This window comes from Periophthalmus magnuspinnatus, chromosome 11 (genome assembly GCF_009829125.3).
Source record: "Periophthalmus magnuspinnatus isolate fPerMag1 chromosome 11, fPerMag1.2.pri, whole genome shotgun sequence".
Lineage (NCBI taxonomy): Eukaryota > Metazoa > Chordata > Actinopteri > Gobiiformes > Gobiidae > Periophthalmus > Periophthalmus magnuspinnatus.
In genome coordinates this window covers 21,627,320-21,645,712 of record NC_047136.2, presented here as the reverse complement: position 1 = coordinate 21,645,712, position 18,393 = coordinate 21,627,320, and the positions used below count along the sequence as shown (strand labels likewise).

At 41.3% G+C, this 18,393-nt stretch overlaps 1 protein-coding gene across 1 annotated transcript in view; it reads left to right on the top strand.

The window, feature by feature from the left end:
- Nucleotides 1-18,393, top strand: part of grin2da (glutamate receptor, ionotropic, N-methyl D-aspartate 2D, a) — a 231,559-nt gene that overhangs the window by 82,213 nt on the left and 130,953 nt on the right. The window contains exon 6 of the mRNA XM_033974905.2: nt 17,016-17,130. Within this exon, the coding sequence (XP_033830796.2) occupies nt 17,016-17,130 (115 nt within the window). The remainder of the gene's footprint in view (nt 1-17,015; nt 17,131-18,393) is intronic.

The window sequence follows — 18,393 nt, the reverse complement described above, 5'->3', positions numbered from 1 at the left end:
GTCTAAATCCTGGTTGAGTTCCGTCTTAGTCCTGGTTGAGTTCTGTCTAAATCCTGGTTGAGTTCCGTCTTAGTCCTGGTTGAGTTATGTCTTAGCCCTGGTTGAGTTCTGGTTTAGTCCTGGTTGAGTTCTGGCTTTGTCCTGGTTGAGTTCTGGTTGAGTACTTGTTTAGTCCTGGTTGAGTTCTGGCTTTGTCCTGGTTGAGTTCTGGTTGAGTTCTGGTATTGTCCTGGTTGAGTTCTGGTTTATCCCTGGTTGAGTTCTGGTTTAGTCCTGGCTGAGTTCTGTCTTAGTCCGGGCTGAGTTCTGGTTTAGTCCTGGCTGAGTTCTGGTTTAGCCCTGGTTGAGTTCTGGTTTAGTCCTGGCTGAGTTCTGGTTTTGCCCTGGTTGAGTTCTGGTTTAGTCCTGGCTGAGTTCTGGTTTAGTCCTGGCTGAGTTCTGGTTTAGTCCTGGTTGAGTTGTGGTTTAGTCCTGGCTGAGTTCTGGTTTAGTCCTGGCTGAGTTCTGGTTTAGTCCTGGCTGAGTTCTGGTTTAGTCCTGGCTGAGTTGTGGTTTAGTCCTGGTTGAGTTCTGGTTTAGTCCTGGTTGAGTTGTGGTTTAGTCCTGGCTGAGTTCTGGTTTAGTCCTGGCTGAGTTCTGGTTTAGTCCTGGCTGAGTTGTGGTTTAGTCCTGGTTGAGTTCTGGTTTAGTCCTGGTTGAGTTGTGGTTTAGTCCTGGCTGAGTTCTGGTTTAGTCCTGGCTGAGTTCTGGTTTAGTCCTGGCTGAGTTCTGGTTTAGTCCTGGCTGAGTTCTGGTTTAGTCCTGGCTGAGTTGTGGTTTAGTCCTGGTTGAGTTCTGGTTTAGTCCTGGCTGAGTTGTGGTTTAGTCCTGGTTGAGTTCTGGTTTAGTCCTGGTTGAGTTCTTTTCATTGATAATGTGATGGACACATGGGGTTAGAGCAGAGGGGGAACATAAGACACAGATTCTGACTTGTTCATGAGCTCAGAACATGGAGCTGTGGGTGGTCCATGTAGGATGAACTGGGCTGTAAATTATGTAAACACTTAGTTTAGTTCAGTCAGTTTCTCAAACTTTTTCAAACAGGGATCACAATAAATATTACAGATTATTGCTGGGTTTCAAATGAATTCTATGGATCTCTACAGTCCCACCCACCTCTCGGGTTTTTGAAAGAGTTTTTGAAAGTACTTTTAGGTGAAAATTATAAAAAGTTTGGAAGCTCGATGTGATGTGTGGTTACCATAGACTTGTACATGTAAATGGACATAGCTAAATAGGAAGTGATCATGGGAGCACCTCCAGTTCCATCGACTCTGGCTCCAATTAACTTTACATTGAAAAACTAAAGCCCCTCTCTCTGTAACTGCTACTGTCAGACTCATCATTTTGGTCTTAAAATGTTTTATTAACCCGCTCTTCATGATCCTGGTGTTATTATTTTTGCTATTTTGTAAAAAAAAAATCAACATATGTACATTATAGCAGACAAATCAGGTGTGGCGCTGGTAGGAAGAGGCGTTACCTTCAACAGATTGGCTCTTTTGTTGCTATGATACTCACGGTTTGAATTCCTAATATGGAACTTGGCTTCAAATTTACCCCTGTAACTGCTCTGGCCTCGATGAGCTTTGTTTGACTGGAGCCGAACGCTGTGGGTGACGTCACACTCACTTAGTTATCACCATAGACTGTATAAAGAACTGGACTAAGGACCATAAGACATATGTAAAGCAACACTGTAACTTTCTGGATCTGGCACGTCGCCCACATGATTCCATATTAACAGAAAGTTAAAACCATACTTGCATGTAACATTCTCTATGTACGTAGATAAGTTCAGTGTCATTCTGTGGACTATTCTTGTCAAAGGAACAAGCGGGAGGAGGCCCAGGCCAAATAAGAGTCAGGTTTGTGGAGATGCAAGCCCACTCAGAGTAAAAAAGTTATGCCTTTTGTCAATAAAAGCATGCAAAAACACACAAAAAACATGCCTTTCTTTTAGTCCATCGTTTGTGGGAGGCTAAAAAGATACACAGTGGGACTTTAATCTGCAGTATATTTAGGAAATGTTTTTTTTTTAACTGAAAATGTCAGTTAGCCTCTGAAAGATTCTAAGATGAGTGTGCATTATTAATATAAGGTTTATGTTGTGATAGAGTGAGTTTAAGAGTCCAGTCCCTAATAATGGCAGTTCTCTGTGCAGCACAGTGCTACATCCAGACTAGTCTAAAGGCAGTCTCATTTTGTCTCCCTGCACAAACTGTTTACATGCTAACCTTGTGCGCTAACCACACTGGGAATTTACTTTCGGGCGTGAGTTGTCAGTCAAATATGTGATGTAGAAAATGAAACAAACTGAAATTCTTCCGGTCAATTCAAAGATGTATAGATTTTGCTGCGATGAAGGACTTTCGAGATTATTTTGAAGGTGCTGATGTCCTGTTTTCAAGGATGGACGGCTCAAGCCAACCAGAACAGAATGTGTAATGAGATGTGAATGTCCAGAGTTTTAACACTTATTCTGTGCTCAAAAAAACTGATGAAGCATAAGTGTTTGAAACGATTTGACAAATTGACTTAAACTGTAAGAAGGATTCAGAAAGATGACATCTCAGACTTCTTCAGGCATGTTTTTGACGAGGGAACAGTGTTATAACAGGGTGCAAAACTCCAAAAAGTCCATTTTGCATAATACCCCCCTTTAACAGGGCTGTGTAAAATGGATTATATCAAATATTATCTAAACAGCTCATAATCCTGGATGATAATTTAGATATTTTAGTAAATTTAGGATTTATTTGGTCATGATTTGGTTCGTTACATCAGACCTGGGTGAGTTCTGGTTTAGGCTGTGTTTAGTTCTAACTTCGTCCTGGTTGAGTCCTGTCTTAGTTCTGGTTGAGTCCCGTCTTAGTTCTGGTTGAGTCCTGTCTTAGTCCTGGTTGAGTCCTGTCTCCATAATGGGATGTGATTGGCTCATGAATATTAACACAGGCCCAGTGTCTGCTCTAATCTCACTCAGGGCCACCACAGGCTTCAGCGGGGCACAGGTTTTCCTTCGGTTTAAGTTACGACTCTTTTATCGTTTTACCTTTTAAACTTAATTTCAGCGTTTTTGTATTCACGTTTTTATTACTTCATAAAGGATAATACAAACCTTATGTTAAGGAGGCAGTACCGATTATTTACTTATTTATTTTTTCCCCAGTGCAGATATATTGGAAAAGCAACTCTGCACCTAATTATAAAACGTTTTTATCCTCCGCTAAACTGCTAGCTGTTTTTAGCATTGCTGTGATGACAAGGATAGAGTGAGAGAAAGAGAGGAGGATAGCAATGAATGAGAGGGAGAAAGAGAAAGGAGAGAGTGTCAGAAAGCGAGAGGGACAGAAATGAAAAGGGGAGAGAAAGAAGACAGAGAAGAAGAAGAAGAGGGGAGAGAAACAGTGTGAGGAGAGTGGGACAGAAAGAGAGAAGGAGAGAGGAAATACTGACAAAAAAGGGGGGGATGAAGCAGAGCAAGATACAGGGAGAAAGAGAGAGAGAGCAACAGAAAGAGAGAAGGAGACAAAGGGAGAAGGAGAGAGTAGAGATACAAAGAGAGGATAGAAGGTGAGAGACAAAGACGTCCTTGATAATCTATAGCCGAGCACAGTCTCCTATTGAAGTGCTTTGTATAACATGTGATTGGACAGATCCATCGACCAGGATGGGGGGTCGACAGGAAGTACTTAAACACAGAGACACTCATCCCCGCCTCCGTCACCGGGGCATTACTCATCCAGCTCTGAAAACGCTGCAGTAAACAGGATCGAACCTGACGTCAGACACATGGCCTTACATCAAACAGTACTTTTAATACCATTGTTCACAGATATTACAACAGGAACAAGAACCTCTCACTGTCTCATTATGATCCTGAAAGTTTGATTCTTCACGAAACAGGAAACGGATAAGTCATGTGACATACAATGATATCTGGGTATACTTTTTGGGGGATAAGTTGGATTTAAATGACTCAGTTTTGGTTGTTAAAAGGTCAAGATTTTTACATTGTTAGATCCTCTTAGTTTTGGTGAACGAGTCGGCTCTTTTGAACGGTTCCTTGGCACGAACAGTTTGAACTGGATCTTGTTTTTTGGAAGAACTGAGTCTCTCTCTGTATGTACTTTTATCCTGATTAACTCTGAGCCGACACCAGAATCGACTAAATCGACCGACTAAACCAGGACTAAACCAGGACTAAACCAGGTCTAAACCAGGACTAAACCAGGTCTAAACCAGGACTAAACCAGGACCATAGGTGAGGGTAGAAACAGAGATCTAAGCCAGGACTAAACCAGGACTAAACCAGGACTAAACCAGGACTAAACCAGGACTAAATCAGGACTAAACCAGGACCATAGATGAGGGTAGAAACAGAGATCTAAGCCAGGACTAAGCCAGGACTAAACCAGGACTAAACCAGGACTAAATCAGGACTAAACCAGGACCATAGGTGAGGGTAGAAACAAAGATCTAAAACAGGACTAAACCGGGACTAAACCGGGCCTAAATCAGGACTAAATCAGGACCATAAGTGAGCGTAGACAAAGAGATCTAAACCAGGACTAAACCAGGACTAAACCAGAACTAAACCAGAACTAAATCAGGACCAAAAATGAGCGTAGAAAAAGAGATCTAAACCAGGACTAAACCAGGACTAAATCAGGACTAAACCGGGAGTAAACCAGCACCAAACCAGGACTAAACCAAGACCATAGGTGAGGGTAGGACGAGGACTAAATCAGGACTAAACCAGGACCATAAGTGAGGGTAGAAACAGATCTAAACCAAGACTAAACCAGAACCATAAGTCTGTCAATCCCATGCTCCATCCATCCCTCACTCGTGAATTCGATTTTTTTTAAATCCTTCTGTACATTTTGTCAAAATCTTGTTAAGTCCGAGAGTGTAAAGTCTGGTGTGTGCAGGTGCTACTTTAAGAGCTGATCCTTATGTCCTTTGAAGTTACACTGTCCCATATAACTCTCATAAACTCATTAAACATTAAGACATCTTTCCAAACTCACGCAAAAAAACAAATAATGAAAAAAAGTTGAGTTTTGCCTGTAGTGTCTCCCCTTTAACCCATTTATACTGAAGCGTCACCAATGCCTCTGATGGTCTGGGCCAGTCTTTGGTGATTTTCTGGTGAGTCACAGTGAATCTTTTAAACAGGCTCGTGAGGCCTCTCTGTTTGGACCGTTTAGACCCGGTCCCATCGTGTTTGAGAGAGAAACGCTGCAAACCTCATCCCAAACAAACAGCAAGACCACGCACAAACACACAAACACATTTAGACGCTAATGTGTGCGTAGAACTGAAACAACGAGCCACTGTGTGATACTGCTAACAGTGTGTTCACAGACAACAGGACATCTGGGTGGGACTTTATATTATTGGAGACATTTTCAAAGAGCCTGTAATACACTGTTTTCTGATCTATGTTATAATGTAGTTTCCTCATCACAAACCTGGAGTTGTGTTTTGTTTCATTGTTATTTAACACACAAACCTGCATATTTAGGCTGAGTTCTTCTCTCAAACTGAAAACACTCTGTTCCACCTTGTGATGTCATCATGTGGTAATACAGGAAGTGCTCCACTGCATTTTAAACTCCACACACCTTCACTAGAATCATTTGGATGAGTTCAGCTCTGGAATAGTCAATCTCTGCTGAACTAAAAGTCAAAGGAGCTGTTAACATGAAAACTACCACTTCATGACATCACAAGGTGGAACAGAGCATTTTGAGCTTTGGTGATGTAGACAGACTAATAATAAAGTTTTACTCAAACATGTGTGATTGAAACAAAACACAACTTCAGGTCTGTTTTGTGGAGGTAACAACATTATAACATGATTTAAAGCTCACAAGAGTCAATTTTGTAAAATATAGATCCTCTAAATAGTGACATATTGTCCATTCCATCTTTCTGAGATGGTTAAAGCCCTGCTGTTTAATATTTTCTTACTAATTGTGCAAAAACCAACCATTCATTCAATTGTATATGTTTTTATTGCTGAAAATTACCTTAACAAACACGCATCCATACTGAAAGTGAGCTCGCCCGTACACAGACCTGACTAATAACCTGGCCATTTGTTCGTTTCCATGGAGACGTTTCTATTTATTCACAAAAATAAACATTTGCGTCTTATGTCTGTGTAATCTCTCAGTCGTCCAGGTCTGATCCATCGTAAAAGCCAGCATTAAATCTTCCAACTGGACAAATCGTTGTAGTGAAGATGTTTCTCTGCTTGTTCAAGTCACTTCTTCAGTTCTGGTCAAATTACTGTTGGACACTGCCTTATATTTATCTGAAGGGAGGGGCTAACTACACTTAATGGCTTAATGGTCCTTCTGGTCCTTCTTTGAACAGGAATGGGGGCTTAGACATCACCTCTCCCCCATCAATAAATCCATCCTCAGACCCAAAGCAAACAAAGAGAACAAGAGCTAACCAGTAGGCCCATCAAGGCTGAAACTGGAGACAATAGCTGTTTACAGTTTCAGTGTAGTTAACCCCTTCCTTCAGACAGATATAAAGCAGTGTCCACCAGCAATCTGACCAGAACTGAAGAAGTGTCTTAGATGAGCAGAGAAACGTCTTCACTCCTACAACTTTTTGTCTATTTGACAGATTTAACTTCAGCTTTTACATTTGCATCTTTTCATCATCATGCAGGAATGTCATTAAAATAGCAGCCAAGTGTCACCGAGTTTCTGATGTAAAGTAGGGCCACATGACCAAGAATGTTCCGCACTGTGGCTTTAAATTATAATAATAAATCACTATGGCTCCGATTTTAATTACACTTCACATCTCGAGCTGCTCCACAGAAAGTGCTTACTGCTGGTGATCATTCACTCTCCACACTCCAGAGGTTTAAACTAAACTCTGACCCTCAGTCCAGACTGATCTGTGTGGATTTAAACAGAGGATCAGTCTGGTCTCCTCTTCCTCCATCATGTTTTTTCTCTTTTCATTTTTCCTCATAAGCAGCCATATTTGTTTTGATACAGATGGACCTTGCGTGTCCCTGAATGACCAACGGGGAGATTCAACAGTGACCAGACCATAGACAGTATATATAAATGGACAGAGCTAAATTGCTAACTGCCACATGGGCATTCTTCTGGCTCCATCAACTCTGGCTCCAATTCAGTTTCTATTGAAAATCTGTGGCCCCTCTCTCTGTAAATGCTGCTGTCAGACTCGTCGTTTTGGTCTAAAATGTTTGTATAAACCCGCTCTCCATGATCCTAATCAAATGTATCAGATTACTGTAACGTTACACCATCTTCACCCATGCTCCATCACATGACTGTTGTTCACCAGTTTATCAAATGTGTCAGTCCTGCTCATCGTTAGCTTCATCAGAAACTGTTCAAATTTTATTTGTAAGTTCATACTAATTGATAGAATAAAAATGTACTTATCTCTCTGTGTGTAATGAGTTACGCACATATCCAATTTTTATGCAAATTCATTGACATTGGACAATAACACCTCCTCTTCTTATCCTCTCCTCCTTCCTTCTTCCCTTTTCTTCCTCTTCTTGTCCTCTTCTCCTTCCTTCTTCCCTTCTCCTCCTCTTCTTTTCATCTTCTCCCCTCTTCTCCTCCTCTTTTACTTCATTCTTCCCTTCTCCTCCTTTCTCCTCCCTTCTTACCCCTTCTCCTCCTCTTCTCTTCCTCTCTTCTTCCCTTCTCCCCCTCTTCTATTCGTCTTCTCCTCTCCTCATCCTATTATTCTCCCTTCTGTTCTTCCCTTGTCCTCCCTTCTTCTCCCCTTTCCTCCTTTTCTCCTCCTCTTCTCCTTCCTTCTTCCCTTCTTCTCCCTTCTCCACCTCTCCTCGTCCACTTCTCCTCCCTTCTCCTCCTCTTATTCTCCCTTCTCCATTCTTCCCTTCTCTTCCTCTTATTCTCCCTTCTCCTCCCTTCCTCCCTTCTCCTCCTCTCCTCGTTCTCTTCTCCTCCCTTCCTCTCTTCTCCTCCTCTCCTCGTTCTCTTCTCCTCCCTTCCTCCCTTCTCCTCCTCTCCTCGTTCTCTTCTCCTCCCTTCCTCTCTTCTCCTCCTCTCCTCGTTCTCTTCTCCTCCCTTCCTCTCTTCTCCTCTCCTCGTTCTCTCCTCGTTCTCTTCTCCTCCCTTCCTCTCTTCTCCTTCTCTCCTCGTTCTCTTCTCCTCTTCTCCTCCCTTCCTCTCTTCTCCTCTCCTCATTCTCTTCTCCGCCTCTTCTCCTCCTCTCCTCATTCTCTTCTCCTCCCTTCCTCTCTTCTCCTCCTCTCCTCGTTCTCTCCTCCTCTGTTCTGCTGAGTCTGGTTCATTTGTCCTGTGTTCTCCTCTGAGTCTGAGTCAGCCCACAGAGATCTGTTCAACTGTTCTGTCCATCAAATCCAGGGGGTTATTGTCTTTCTTTATTGTCTCTGCTCTCTCCCTCATTCTCTCTCTCTCTCCCTCTCTCTCTCTTTCCTCTGTCTCCCTCCTCCTCCCTCTTTTTCCATCTCTCTCCCTCTCTCTCTCACTGTCCCTCTCCTTTTCTTATATTACACTTTAGATTTTCACTTTTTCTCATCTTTTCGTCTTTGGGAACAGGGCTGAGGTCTCCAGAGGGACGAGTGTGAACTGTCCAGTGACGTGCACCTGTCCCTCGTGTTGACGTGCACCTGTCCCTCGTGTTGTAATAAATACATTCATTTAATAAAGTGTGTGTGGAGTTCACTGAGGTGCTCCTGTCCAATAAAACCACAGTGTTTCTCAAAAGGTGGTGCGCGAACTGTAATTTTGTGTTGTTTTGTTAAGCTCAGACCAGCCCCAAACTCATTTCTCAAACAAACTAAAGAGATTGTTTCCAGCGTCACTGTGAGGTTGAATAAGGCCAACACTTTATGAAGAAAAATAAATAAATAAAAAATCACAGTTGTTTGTTTACGCTGTCAGAGATTATGTTGAACTTTGTGTCAGTAATTAAGTATAAAGTATAAACCGGGTCAAATCTACAGTCTGACAGGTACACAGCACTCGCATAACAAACTGACACATATTTACCATTTCTCTCCCTCTCTCTTTCTCTTTGCTTTCTCTCTTTCTTCTTTCCTCTGTTTAGCTTGTCTCTCGCTTCACTCTCTCTTTTTCCCTCTCTCTTCCGTCTCCCTGTTTACCCCTCTCTCTTCCCTCTCTCTTTCTTCTCTCCCCTGTTCACCCCTGTCTATGTCTCCCTCTCTCTTTTCCCCCTCTCTCTTCTCTTTTTCTTGTCTCTTTCTCATGCTTTCTTCTCTCCCCTGTCTTTCTCTTTTTCCATCTCTCTTCTTTCTCCCCTGTCTCTTTCTTCTCTTTTCTCTCTCCCTGTTCAACCCCTTTCTCTTCCTCCTTCTTTCTCTCTGTCTCCCTCTCTCTCTCTTTTTCTCTTGTCTCTTTCTTCTCTCCCCGTTCACCCCTGTCCCTCTTCCTCTCTCTTCTTTCTCCCCTGTCTCTCCCTTTCTTCTCTCTTCTTTCTCTCTCCCCCTCCTCTCTTTTCTCTCTCTCTCCCTCCTCCTCTCCCTCTTTTCTCTCTCTCCTCATCTCCCTCTTTTCTCTCTCTTCTCTCTCTCCCTCCTGCTCTCTCTCTCAACCTCCTCCTCTCCCTCTTTTCTCTCTCCCTCCTCCTTTCCCTCTTTTCTCTCTCTCTCCCTCCTGCTCTCTCTCTCCTCTCTTTCTCTCTCTCAACCTCCTCCTCTCCCTCTTTTCTCTCTCTTTTTCTCTCTCTTTCTCCCCCCCTCCTCTCCCTCTTTTCTCTCTCTTATCTCTCTCTCCCTCCAGCTCTCTCTTTCTCTCTCTCAACCTCCTCCTCTCCCTCTTTTCTCTCTTTCTCTCTCCCTCTTTTCTCTCTCCCTCTTTTCTCTCTCCCTCCTCCTCTCCCTCTTTTCTCTCTCTCTCTCCCTCCTGCTTTCTCTCTCTCCTCTCTTTCTCTCTCCCCCTTCTCTCTCTCTGTCCATCTCTACTGACCTAAAGCTAAAAGGAGCTGTTAAGTTGAAAACTACCACTTCATGACATCACAAGGTGGAACAGAGCATTTTGAGACAGACTAATAATAAAGAGTTACTCAAACGTGTGAAAATGAAACAAAACACAACTCCAGGTGTGTTTTTGAGCAGGTCACACTATTATAACATGACTTAAACCTCACGAGTACCTTTTGTGTAAAACTGTTAAATATTTGATTTTACAAACAGAAAGTGACTGAACGTGTAGTTTATTTTAATTCCATCTACAGAAATGACTGTTGTTGTAATGTGATTAAAGGAGTAAAGCGGCTCCTGTGGTGCATAGTGCTTTGTCTGATTGGTAGTCGCACTGATATAATTGATTTATTTAACGATAACGACTTTTCGGTGCAGTATTTTTCTTAATGACTCATGTGATAATCAGATGGGACAGCACAAGTTCTGTTTTTACTGTGATTATAATAATTCATTTTACATTAATCTGGCTACAGTGCGTCAGGTTTAGACAGACTGATTCAAAATGGTGCTGTGATCCAGACAAACCACCATGTTCATTTATAGACCCTCCACCGAAAGTTACACAGTTGAGCTTTAATCCGAGATAGAGCTGTTCATCCAATCCCTGGAACGACTCACTGTGCAAATATCTCATAAAAGCAAAAGTTTGAAAGTGAATTTGAAAAAGTGGCACAGAATGTCCCAGAATGTTCTAAAGCTGTTTTGAATATTATTAAAGTCTGTCCCTGATTTTCATTTATTCTCGTCGAGTTATGCTCAAACTGAAATGTCAAAATCCTCCCTTTTCTGTTTTACAAAATGGCCTCTGTGGTTGTCTAACACAGAGCTGGATTTATGTTTTCACCACCCTGTCTCTTCCCCCTCTCTCTCTTTCACTCCCGCTCTCTCTCGCTCATCACTTCACTCTCTCTTCTATTTCTCTCATTCCTCTCCCTGTCTTCTCTCTCTCCTGTTCACCTCCTCACTCTCCCTCCTCTCTCTCTCGTTCACCCCCTGCTTCTTTCTCTCTCGCTCGTCTCTCGCTCGCTGTGTCCTGTTCACTCCCCTGTCTCTCTGTCTCTTTTTGGCTCTCTTCTCTCTCTCTCTCTTTCATCCCCCTCTCTTCTTTCTCTGTGTCTCTTTTGTCTCTCTCTTCTCTCTCTGTCTCCTTCATTTCTCTCTTCTCTCTCTTGTTCGTCTCTCTCTCTTCTGTGTGTCTCGTTCTTCTCTCTCTGTCTCTCTCTCCCTGTCTCTTTTGTCTCTCTCTTCTCTTTCTCTGTCATCTCTTCTCTCTGTCTCCTTTGTCTCTCTCTCTTTCATCTCTCTTCTCGCTCTCTCTGTCTCCTTCATCTCTCTCTTCTCTCTCTCTGCCGTCTCTCTCTTCTATCTGTCTTAGTCAACTCTCTCTTCTCTCTATGTCTCTTTTGTCTCCCTCTGTTATCTCTCTGTCTCCTTCGTCTCTCTTCTCTCTTCTTGTCGTCTCTCTCTTTTCTCTGTCTCATTCAACTCTCTCTTCTCTCTTTCATCTCCCTCTCTTCTTCTGTCACTTTCATCTCTCTCTCTTTGTCTCTTTCATCTATCTCTCTTGTCTCTCTCTTCTCTCTGTCTCATTTGTCTCTCTTCTCTCTCTGTTTCTTTCATCTCTCGTCTCTCTGTCTCATTCCGCTCTTTCTCTTTTCTTTCTGTGTCTCTTTCTGTGTCTCTTTTTGTCTCTCTCTCTTCTCTCTGTCTCCATCTCTCTCTCTCCCTCTCCCTGTTGTCTCTCTTTTCTCTCTCTCTCTGTTTAATCTCTCTTCTCTGTCTGTCCCCCCTCTCTCCGTCTCATCCCTCTTTTCTCTCTCTCCAGACTCCACACTTCTGTTACTATTCACATGTGTTTTGTTCAGAGTTTCAATTTGAACTGTTCCTGTCTGTTAATAATGACAGGTCTGTGCTGCCTCTGGCCTCTTCAATCCCTCTGTACCTGTGTGTACCTGTGTGTATCTGTGTGTATCTGTGTGTATCTGTGTGTATCTGTGTGTATCTGTGTGTACCAGTGTGTACCAGTGTGTATCTGTGTGTATCTGTGCGTATCTGTGCGTATTTGTGCGTATCTGTGTGTACATGTGTGTACCAGTGTGTACATGTGTGTACATGTGTGTATCTGTGTGTATCTGTGTGTACCAGTGTGTATCTGTGTGTACCTGTGTGTACCAGTGTGTATCTGTGTGTATCTGTGTGTATCTGTGTGTATCTGTGTGTATCTGTGTGTATCTGTGCGTATCTGTGCGTATCTGTGCGTATTTGTGCGTATTTGTGCGTATCTGTGTGTACATGTGTGTATCTGTGTGTACCTGTGTGTATCTGTGTGTATCTATGTGTATCTGTGTGTATCTGTGTGTATCTGTGTGTATCTGTGCGTACCTGTGTGTATCTGTGCGTACCTGTGTGTATCTGTGCGTATCTGTGTGTACCTGTGTGTATCTCTGTGTGTATCTGTGTGTATGTCTGTGTATCTGTGTGTATGTCTGTGTTTCTGTGTGTGTCTGTGTGTATCTGTATTTTTGTGTATTCAAAGTGAGGCCAAGTCACTCCAAATGAGGATTATGTCACAAAAAAGTTTTAACTTTTTAACAGGAATCGGGGAAAAAAACAAACATCTGAGAACAACTTGGGTCACAAGTCACATCACACATATATCTGCTGTGTGTAATTAAAAAGGGTAATATGGTCTAATAATCGAGAAGTGCACTGTTAGCACGCTAGTTGCTAAACTCATCATGGTGAATAATTAGGATGTTCAGAATGCATAAGGCCCAGACTATAAGCAGACTAAGAAGCTAATGTAATAAATCAAGTTTTATTGGACACAGGGCTTGTGTGTTTACGGCAGCCTAATCCTCTAAAACAATTACATTTGTTTTATACCTATAGTAGCAAAATATCTGCTGCTGCTACATTTGTTTTTGAGCTGGACCTGGGTGAGGGCAGATATGTGTTTACACCGGTGCAAGGATCCTTTATAATGTAAATTTAAGACCACTGGAACATATTAAAATCCACCAGAAACAAACAAATTTTTTTTTTCTAGAATTTCAAAAATCTTGACCCCCCCTTATATGTTTGTGTTTTGTTCTTGTGACTGTGGTAACTGTGACATTCTGGATGTTTTCTGTCTGATGTTGGTCGTATAAATACAAATACAACTGGTCAAGGTGATGAGAGCAGAGTCATAATGTGTCAAATGTGAACCACCAATAGGTGAGCAGGAGACATCCACTGTCAGGGGCCCCAGAGACAAATTCAGCTTAGGGCCCCTGAAAGCTCGGACCGGCCCTGTTCATAAGAAAAGTGAGGAATAACTTTGGACCACTGCAAACTGTTTAAAATTAACTAGTTGAACCGCTTTTCATTCTTTTAAGACAGGTTTAACTGTGCTGAATAACTTTATACCATGTAAAAATGTGTTTTTTTAATCAAAACATACCTGGAATTACTTAGTTTTCTTTCACAGATTTGAGTACGTCTGCTTTACCACCCAATATGTGTGTTCAGTTTTCTAAGTGAAGCTCTTTCTTTCGAGACAGCTATTGTTTCAAACCTCATTTACACTGCAGGACACTGTTTACACGCTCAGAAACCAGCGTGGACATTTTTATACTCATTTGAAGTTGTATCACGAGCGTTCAGACCCCGGCACATTGCATTATGGTCTATGATTGTTGGAGGTTTCATTTCCCGTCTCCATCACTGTGACGTTAAACCTGTTTAATGTAAAGCTTTCATTTAAGATGCTATGAATATTTACAGTTGAAAAGCCCCTTCAGTTACAATGGCATTTTAAGCAGCTACTCTCCCATTACTGCGATAAGAAAGGATCTGCATTCATAAGACCCAGATGATTCCACTATGGCCAGAAAAGTGAAAAATTAGGATATTAATTAGGGATGGACCGATCCAGCTCTTTTTGTTTCGATACTGATGTCGATATTTTGGCTTTAAAGGTTCTGTATTACGCAAAACTTAACTCTTGTGAACTTTAAGTCATGTTCTAATGCTGTTACCTCCTCAAAAACAGACCTGGAGTTGTGTTTTGTTTCATTCACACATGTTTGAGTAACACTTTATTATAAGTCTGTAATGTTTACAAACCTCAAAATGCTCTGTTCCACCTTGTGATGTCATGAAGTGTTAGTTTTCAAGTTAACAGCTCCTTTTACCTTCAGTTCAGTAGAGATTGACGGGACTGAAATGATCCAAATGATTCTAGTGAAGGTGTGTGGAGTTTAAAAACACATTGGAGCACTTCCTGTATTACCACATGATGACATCACAAGGTGGAGAAGAGTGTTTTCTGAGTAATATGGGCCCTTTAAGACTCTAGGGTAAACATTGTCCAGTAAATTGTCTTATTACACAGATATATAGAGCAAAATGGGATATTGACTGAACTGATATCTGATAGCAGTATCGTATCGTTGTATCCCAAATGTTAATCAAAGGCATTGCATCTGATTTTTACTGTCCTAAAAACATGAAAATCAGAAGTACTTTAAACAGTTTGCAGTGGTCTAAAGTTATTCCTTATTTACCTTATTTTACTTAAGTAGATTTTTAAATTTATACTTTTACTTCAGTACATTTTAGAGGAGTATCTGTACTTTCTACCCCAATACATTTTTGAACTGGACTGACAAGGAAACATATTTTTAATTATTTTTTCAGACCTGCTGAAAAGGCTGAGGGTTTATTTTTAACACATTCATAATTTGACTGAACAAAAGACAAATAAATAAAAAAACAAAACAAAAAACAACAACAGCAATGGATTCAGTTGTTTCTGTTGAACAAAAATCTTTATCAAAATCACCACATTTGAAGCTGTATAAGACTCAAAACCTGTACTTTTACTTTTTACTCAGGTCCTCTAATATTTTTACTTAAGCAGATTTTTCATGTGATACTTAAACTTTTACTTGAGTATTTTTGCTCCAGTATCTGTACTTTTACTTAAGTAACAAAATTGATCGAGGCTACAGTTATAGAGAGTTCGATATTTGGAATTTCGAGTATCATAGCAACCAAGGAGCCAATCTGGAGCGAGGCTGTTGAAGGTAACACCCCTCCCTGCCCGCACCGCTGGTTTAGCAGGGAGTGGGTACTTAGCAACACTGTCAATCAAACCTGTTGCTAACGCTAGCCAGAGTGACCATGTGTACAGAAGTCAGCTGATTTGTCTGTTATTAATGTTCATATCTTGATTTACAGACACAATAGTGAAATAAAAACACCAGGATCATGTAGAGCGGGTTAATACAAACATTTTAAGACCAAAATGACAATGACAGAGAGAAAGGCAAAGAGAACCAGAGCCAGAAGTGCACCCATGATCACTTCCTGTTTGGAGTTTGGCGGCTAGCGGGTTAGCTATGTCCATTTATATATACAGTCTGTGGTTTCAGGGGTGGTCATCTGTACATGTTTCAGCTCTCTTACAGAAGCCATTTTACATTAATGAAACTGACCTAAAACATTGGGAATGTCTTATGCCTCAAGTCAGTTTAATGAAATCTAAAACCAACTACAAAAAAACTATCGATTCAGTTGTTTCTGTTGAACAAAATTTAGCAAAAATCTTCATCAAAAGCTTCATTAGATCTCAAAATCTGCATGAAATACTTTTACTTAAGCAGACTTTTTATGTGATACTTTTACTTGAGTATGTTTCTGCTCCGATATCTGTACTTGTACTTAAGTAACAAAACTGAGTACTTCATCCACCACTGCTTTTAAACTTCTATAGATAACCTTCATATGAAACAATGCTTTTCTTTCTTTTTCCACTTCACAAATTCAAATTTCTGTCTCTGTAAATCCAAATCTGAAAGTTCTGGAGACACTGTGTTCTGTCAGTCCAATTATATGTGATTAAGTGCAGTTATAGTCTAATTTAAAGCAGGCTGTGATGTGCTTTTAGTCTTGTCTCTCATTCAAACACATTACAAGAGAAGCGTCTACTTTCTGGACACAGCGTTGATGTTTTGTTTTTTTTTTGTGCTATTATTCAAAGTGTTTTAGGCTCGGTCCATCTTGTGCTGCTTTATATCTTTGGGCTTTTCTTGGTCCAGTTGCTTTGATAAAAATCTGGAGGTGCTCAGATCCATTTGGGGCATCCGGTTCTCTTTGTGCTCGTGTTTATTCCGTCTGAATCCTGCTCTAATGGATTCTGTGGGTGCGCCGTGGAACTTTTGTGGTGGACGGTTTTCCATCTGCTTGTCTCTGTGGAGATTGCATTGCTGAAATGTTTCACGGTATGGCTTTAGACGTATTAGATTCCACGGATGAGCAGGTTACGGCATCAAAAGTTACAGGTTGGATCTGTGGAGAAGCGACAACACTCACGAGAAGACATGTTTGTCAAGAGATGTTTGAGCAGTTAGATAAGTTTAAAGTTTAATCTCTGACACCTGTGGATCATTCTGTTATATTTTGCACATTTTAAATCGCAATATTCATCTAAAACGACTAAAAAGAAACAAATCCGCTGACTTTTGTGTTAGAAAACCGTCCACTGGGAAGCTGACATCGCCATAACTGGAGAATGAAGTGCGTACGTCACAGTGGGCGTGTACCGGGGGACAATGAAAACAACAATAATTGATCGACAAAATACAGTATTGAAAATACCTGATTAAAGAGTACTCAAACATGAATCACAACAAAAACAACTTCAGACGGTCAATGAGAAAAACAACTATAACATGGGTAAAAGCTCTGAAGAGTCAATTCTGCAGAATAGGTCTGATTTAATGTCATACTGCGGAACATTCCAGGCAAGCAGGAGGTGGCAAAGAGAAAAAAAATCTGTCATGTTATTGTGTTTTGAACTAAAGTCTTTTTTGTATTTCCTTTGTACCTCTGACTTAATACAGGGTCACTGGCTCCGGCCTCTTCTCTTCTTACATTTTGAAATGCACCAATCACTGACAGTATAACTCTGTGTTTTTAGGTACTTCACCAACATCTCCATCGGGGGGCGTGACTACTCCTTCAGTAATGATGGATACCTGTCCAACCCGCTGCTCGACGTCATCTCCTACACCAACGGACGCGGCTGGGAGGAGGTACGTGCTAGCTTATTCACTACTTACGGTCTTTTGCATTATTACATTAAATTTACACACACTGGAATGCATTCATGGGGGCATGTGTAACAGGTATATGGGGTAAAGACCCAAGTAATAGTGCTAATACCTTGGGCTAGGATCAGAAGAATAGGGATTCGGCTCAGGGAGAGAGTGACAGAGACAGTATGCTGCAGTTGTTACCATGTATTAAAAAACATGTAACACAATAGACAAACAATGGCCATACACAAATAACAAATTAATCAGTGAAATCCATTGATAAAGTTCATCCAGTAATAGTTCAAATGCCCACAAACCCCCCTCAGTCTATATGCTGCGAGCATATATGCTGCGAGCATATAAACAGTCAGTTTATAAAATGTTGGAGGTAGATTGTGGCCGGGTCAATTTGACCTGACGATGAGAGTTAGAGTAGGGGCGGAGTGGAGGTAGAGTAGGGGTGAAGTAGAGTTGTGAGGCAAAAAGGACTGGCTATAAGCCTCCTACCGGCCCGACCAGAGCAGGTGCAGTTCATTTGTTGCACAAGTCTCCCAATCTAGGTTCGTGGGTTAGTCTGTAGCTCGCCATCTGGGAATGAGAACCTGGCCTGTGTAAACACAGGACCATGGCCTCAGTCAATACAGTTCAATTCAATGTGACACAATCATCTGAATTTCAGTGAAAATAAGTAGCAATTGCTAAAGTTTCAATAATGTCACAATACTTAACTGTATCAGTCAATAATCTTAATAAATACAATGTACATATGAGGCAACATTAATCATGTGCATAGAAAGTGTGCATGCGCATTTGAGTATTCGGACAATTAGTGTTAATTTATACAAATCAAAAACATGATATTCATAACAACTGTGACTATGACATGATGTAAACTGGCAAAAGATGTGATGTAAGTTTCATAATATTTGCTTAAAACCATCGGAGTAAACAGGGGTTAAAACCCAATACTAACCGCTCATTAGAATTGAATGGAGCGTGTTAGGCTACCGCTAGCAAACAAATGGACTCACCAATTCCCCTTTATATTATGAAATCGAATCTCATCCCTGACGTGGCATTTCCTCGATGGTCGGTACCAATGGTTGTAGAGTAAGTTTGACAAAGTTGGAGAGTTGTTATGACAAAATGAACATAAATGGCAACTTTAAACCTACCGGCGTCGCATGCTCCTTGCGCTAGCCTCGCACCTGCCGGGTGTGTGGAGTTGCCGGCTAATATTGGCGCTGATTGGCCACAACG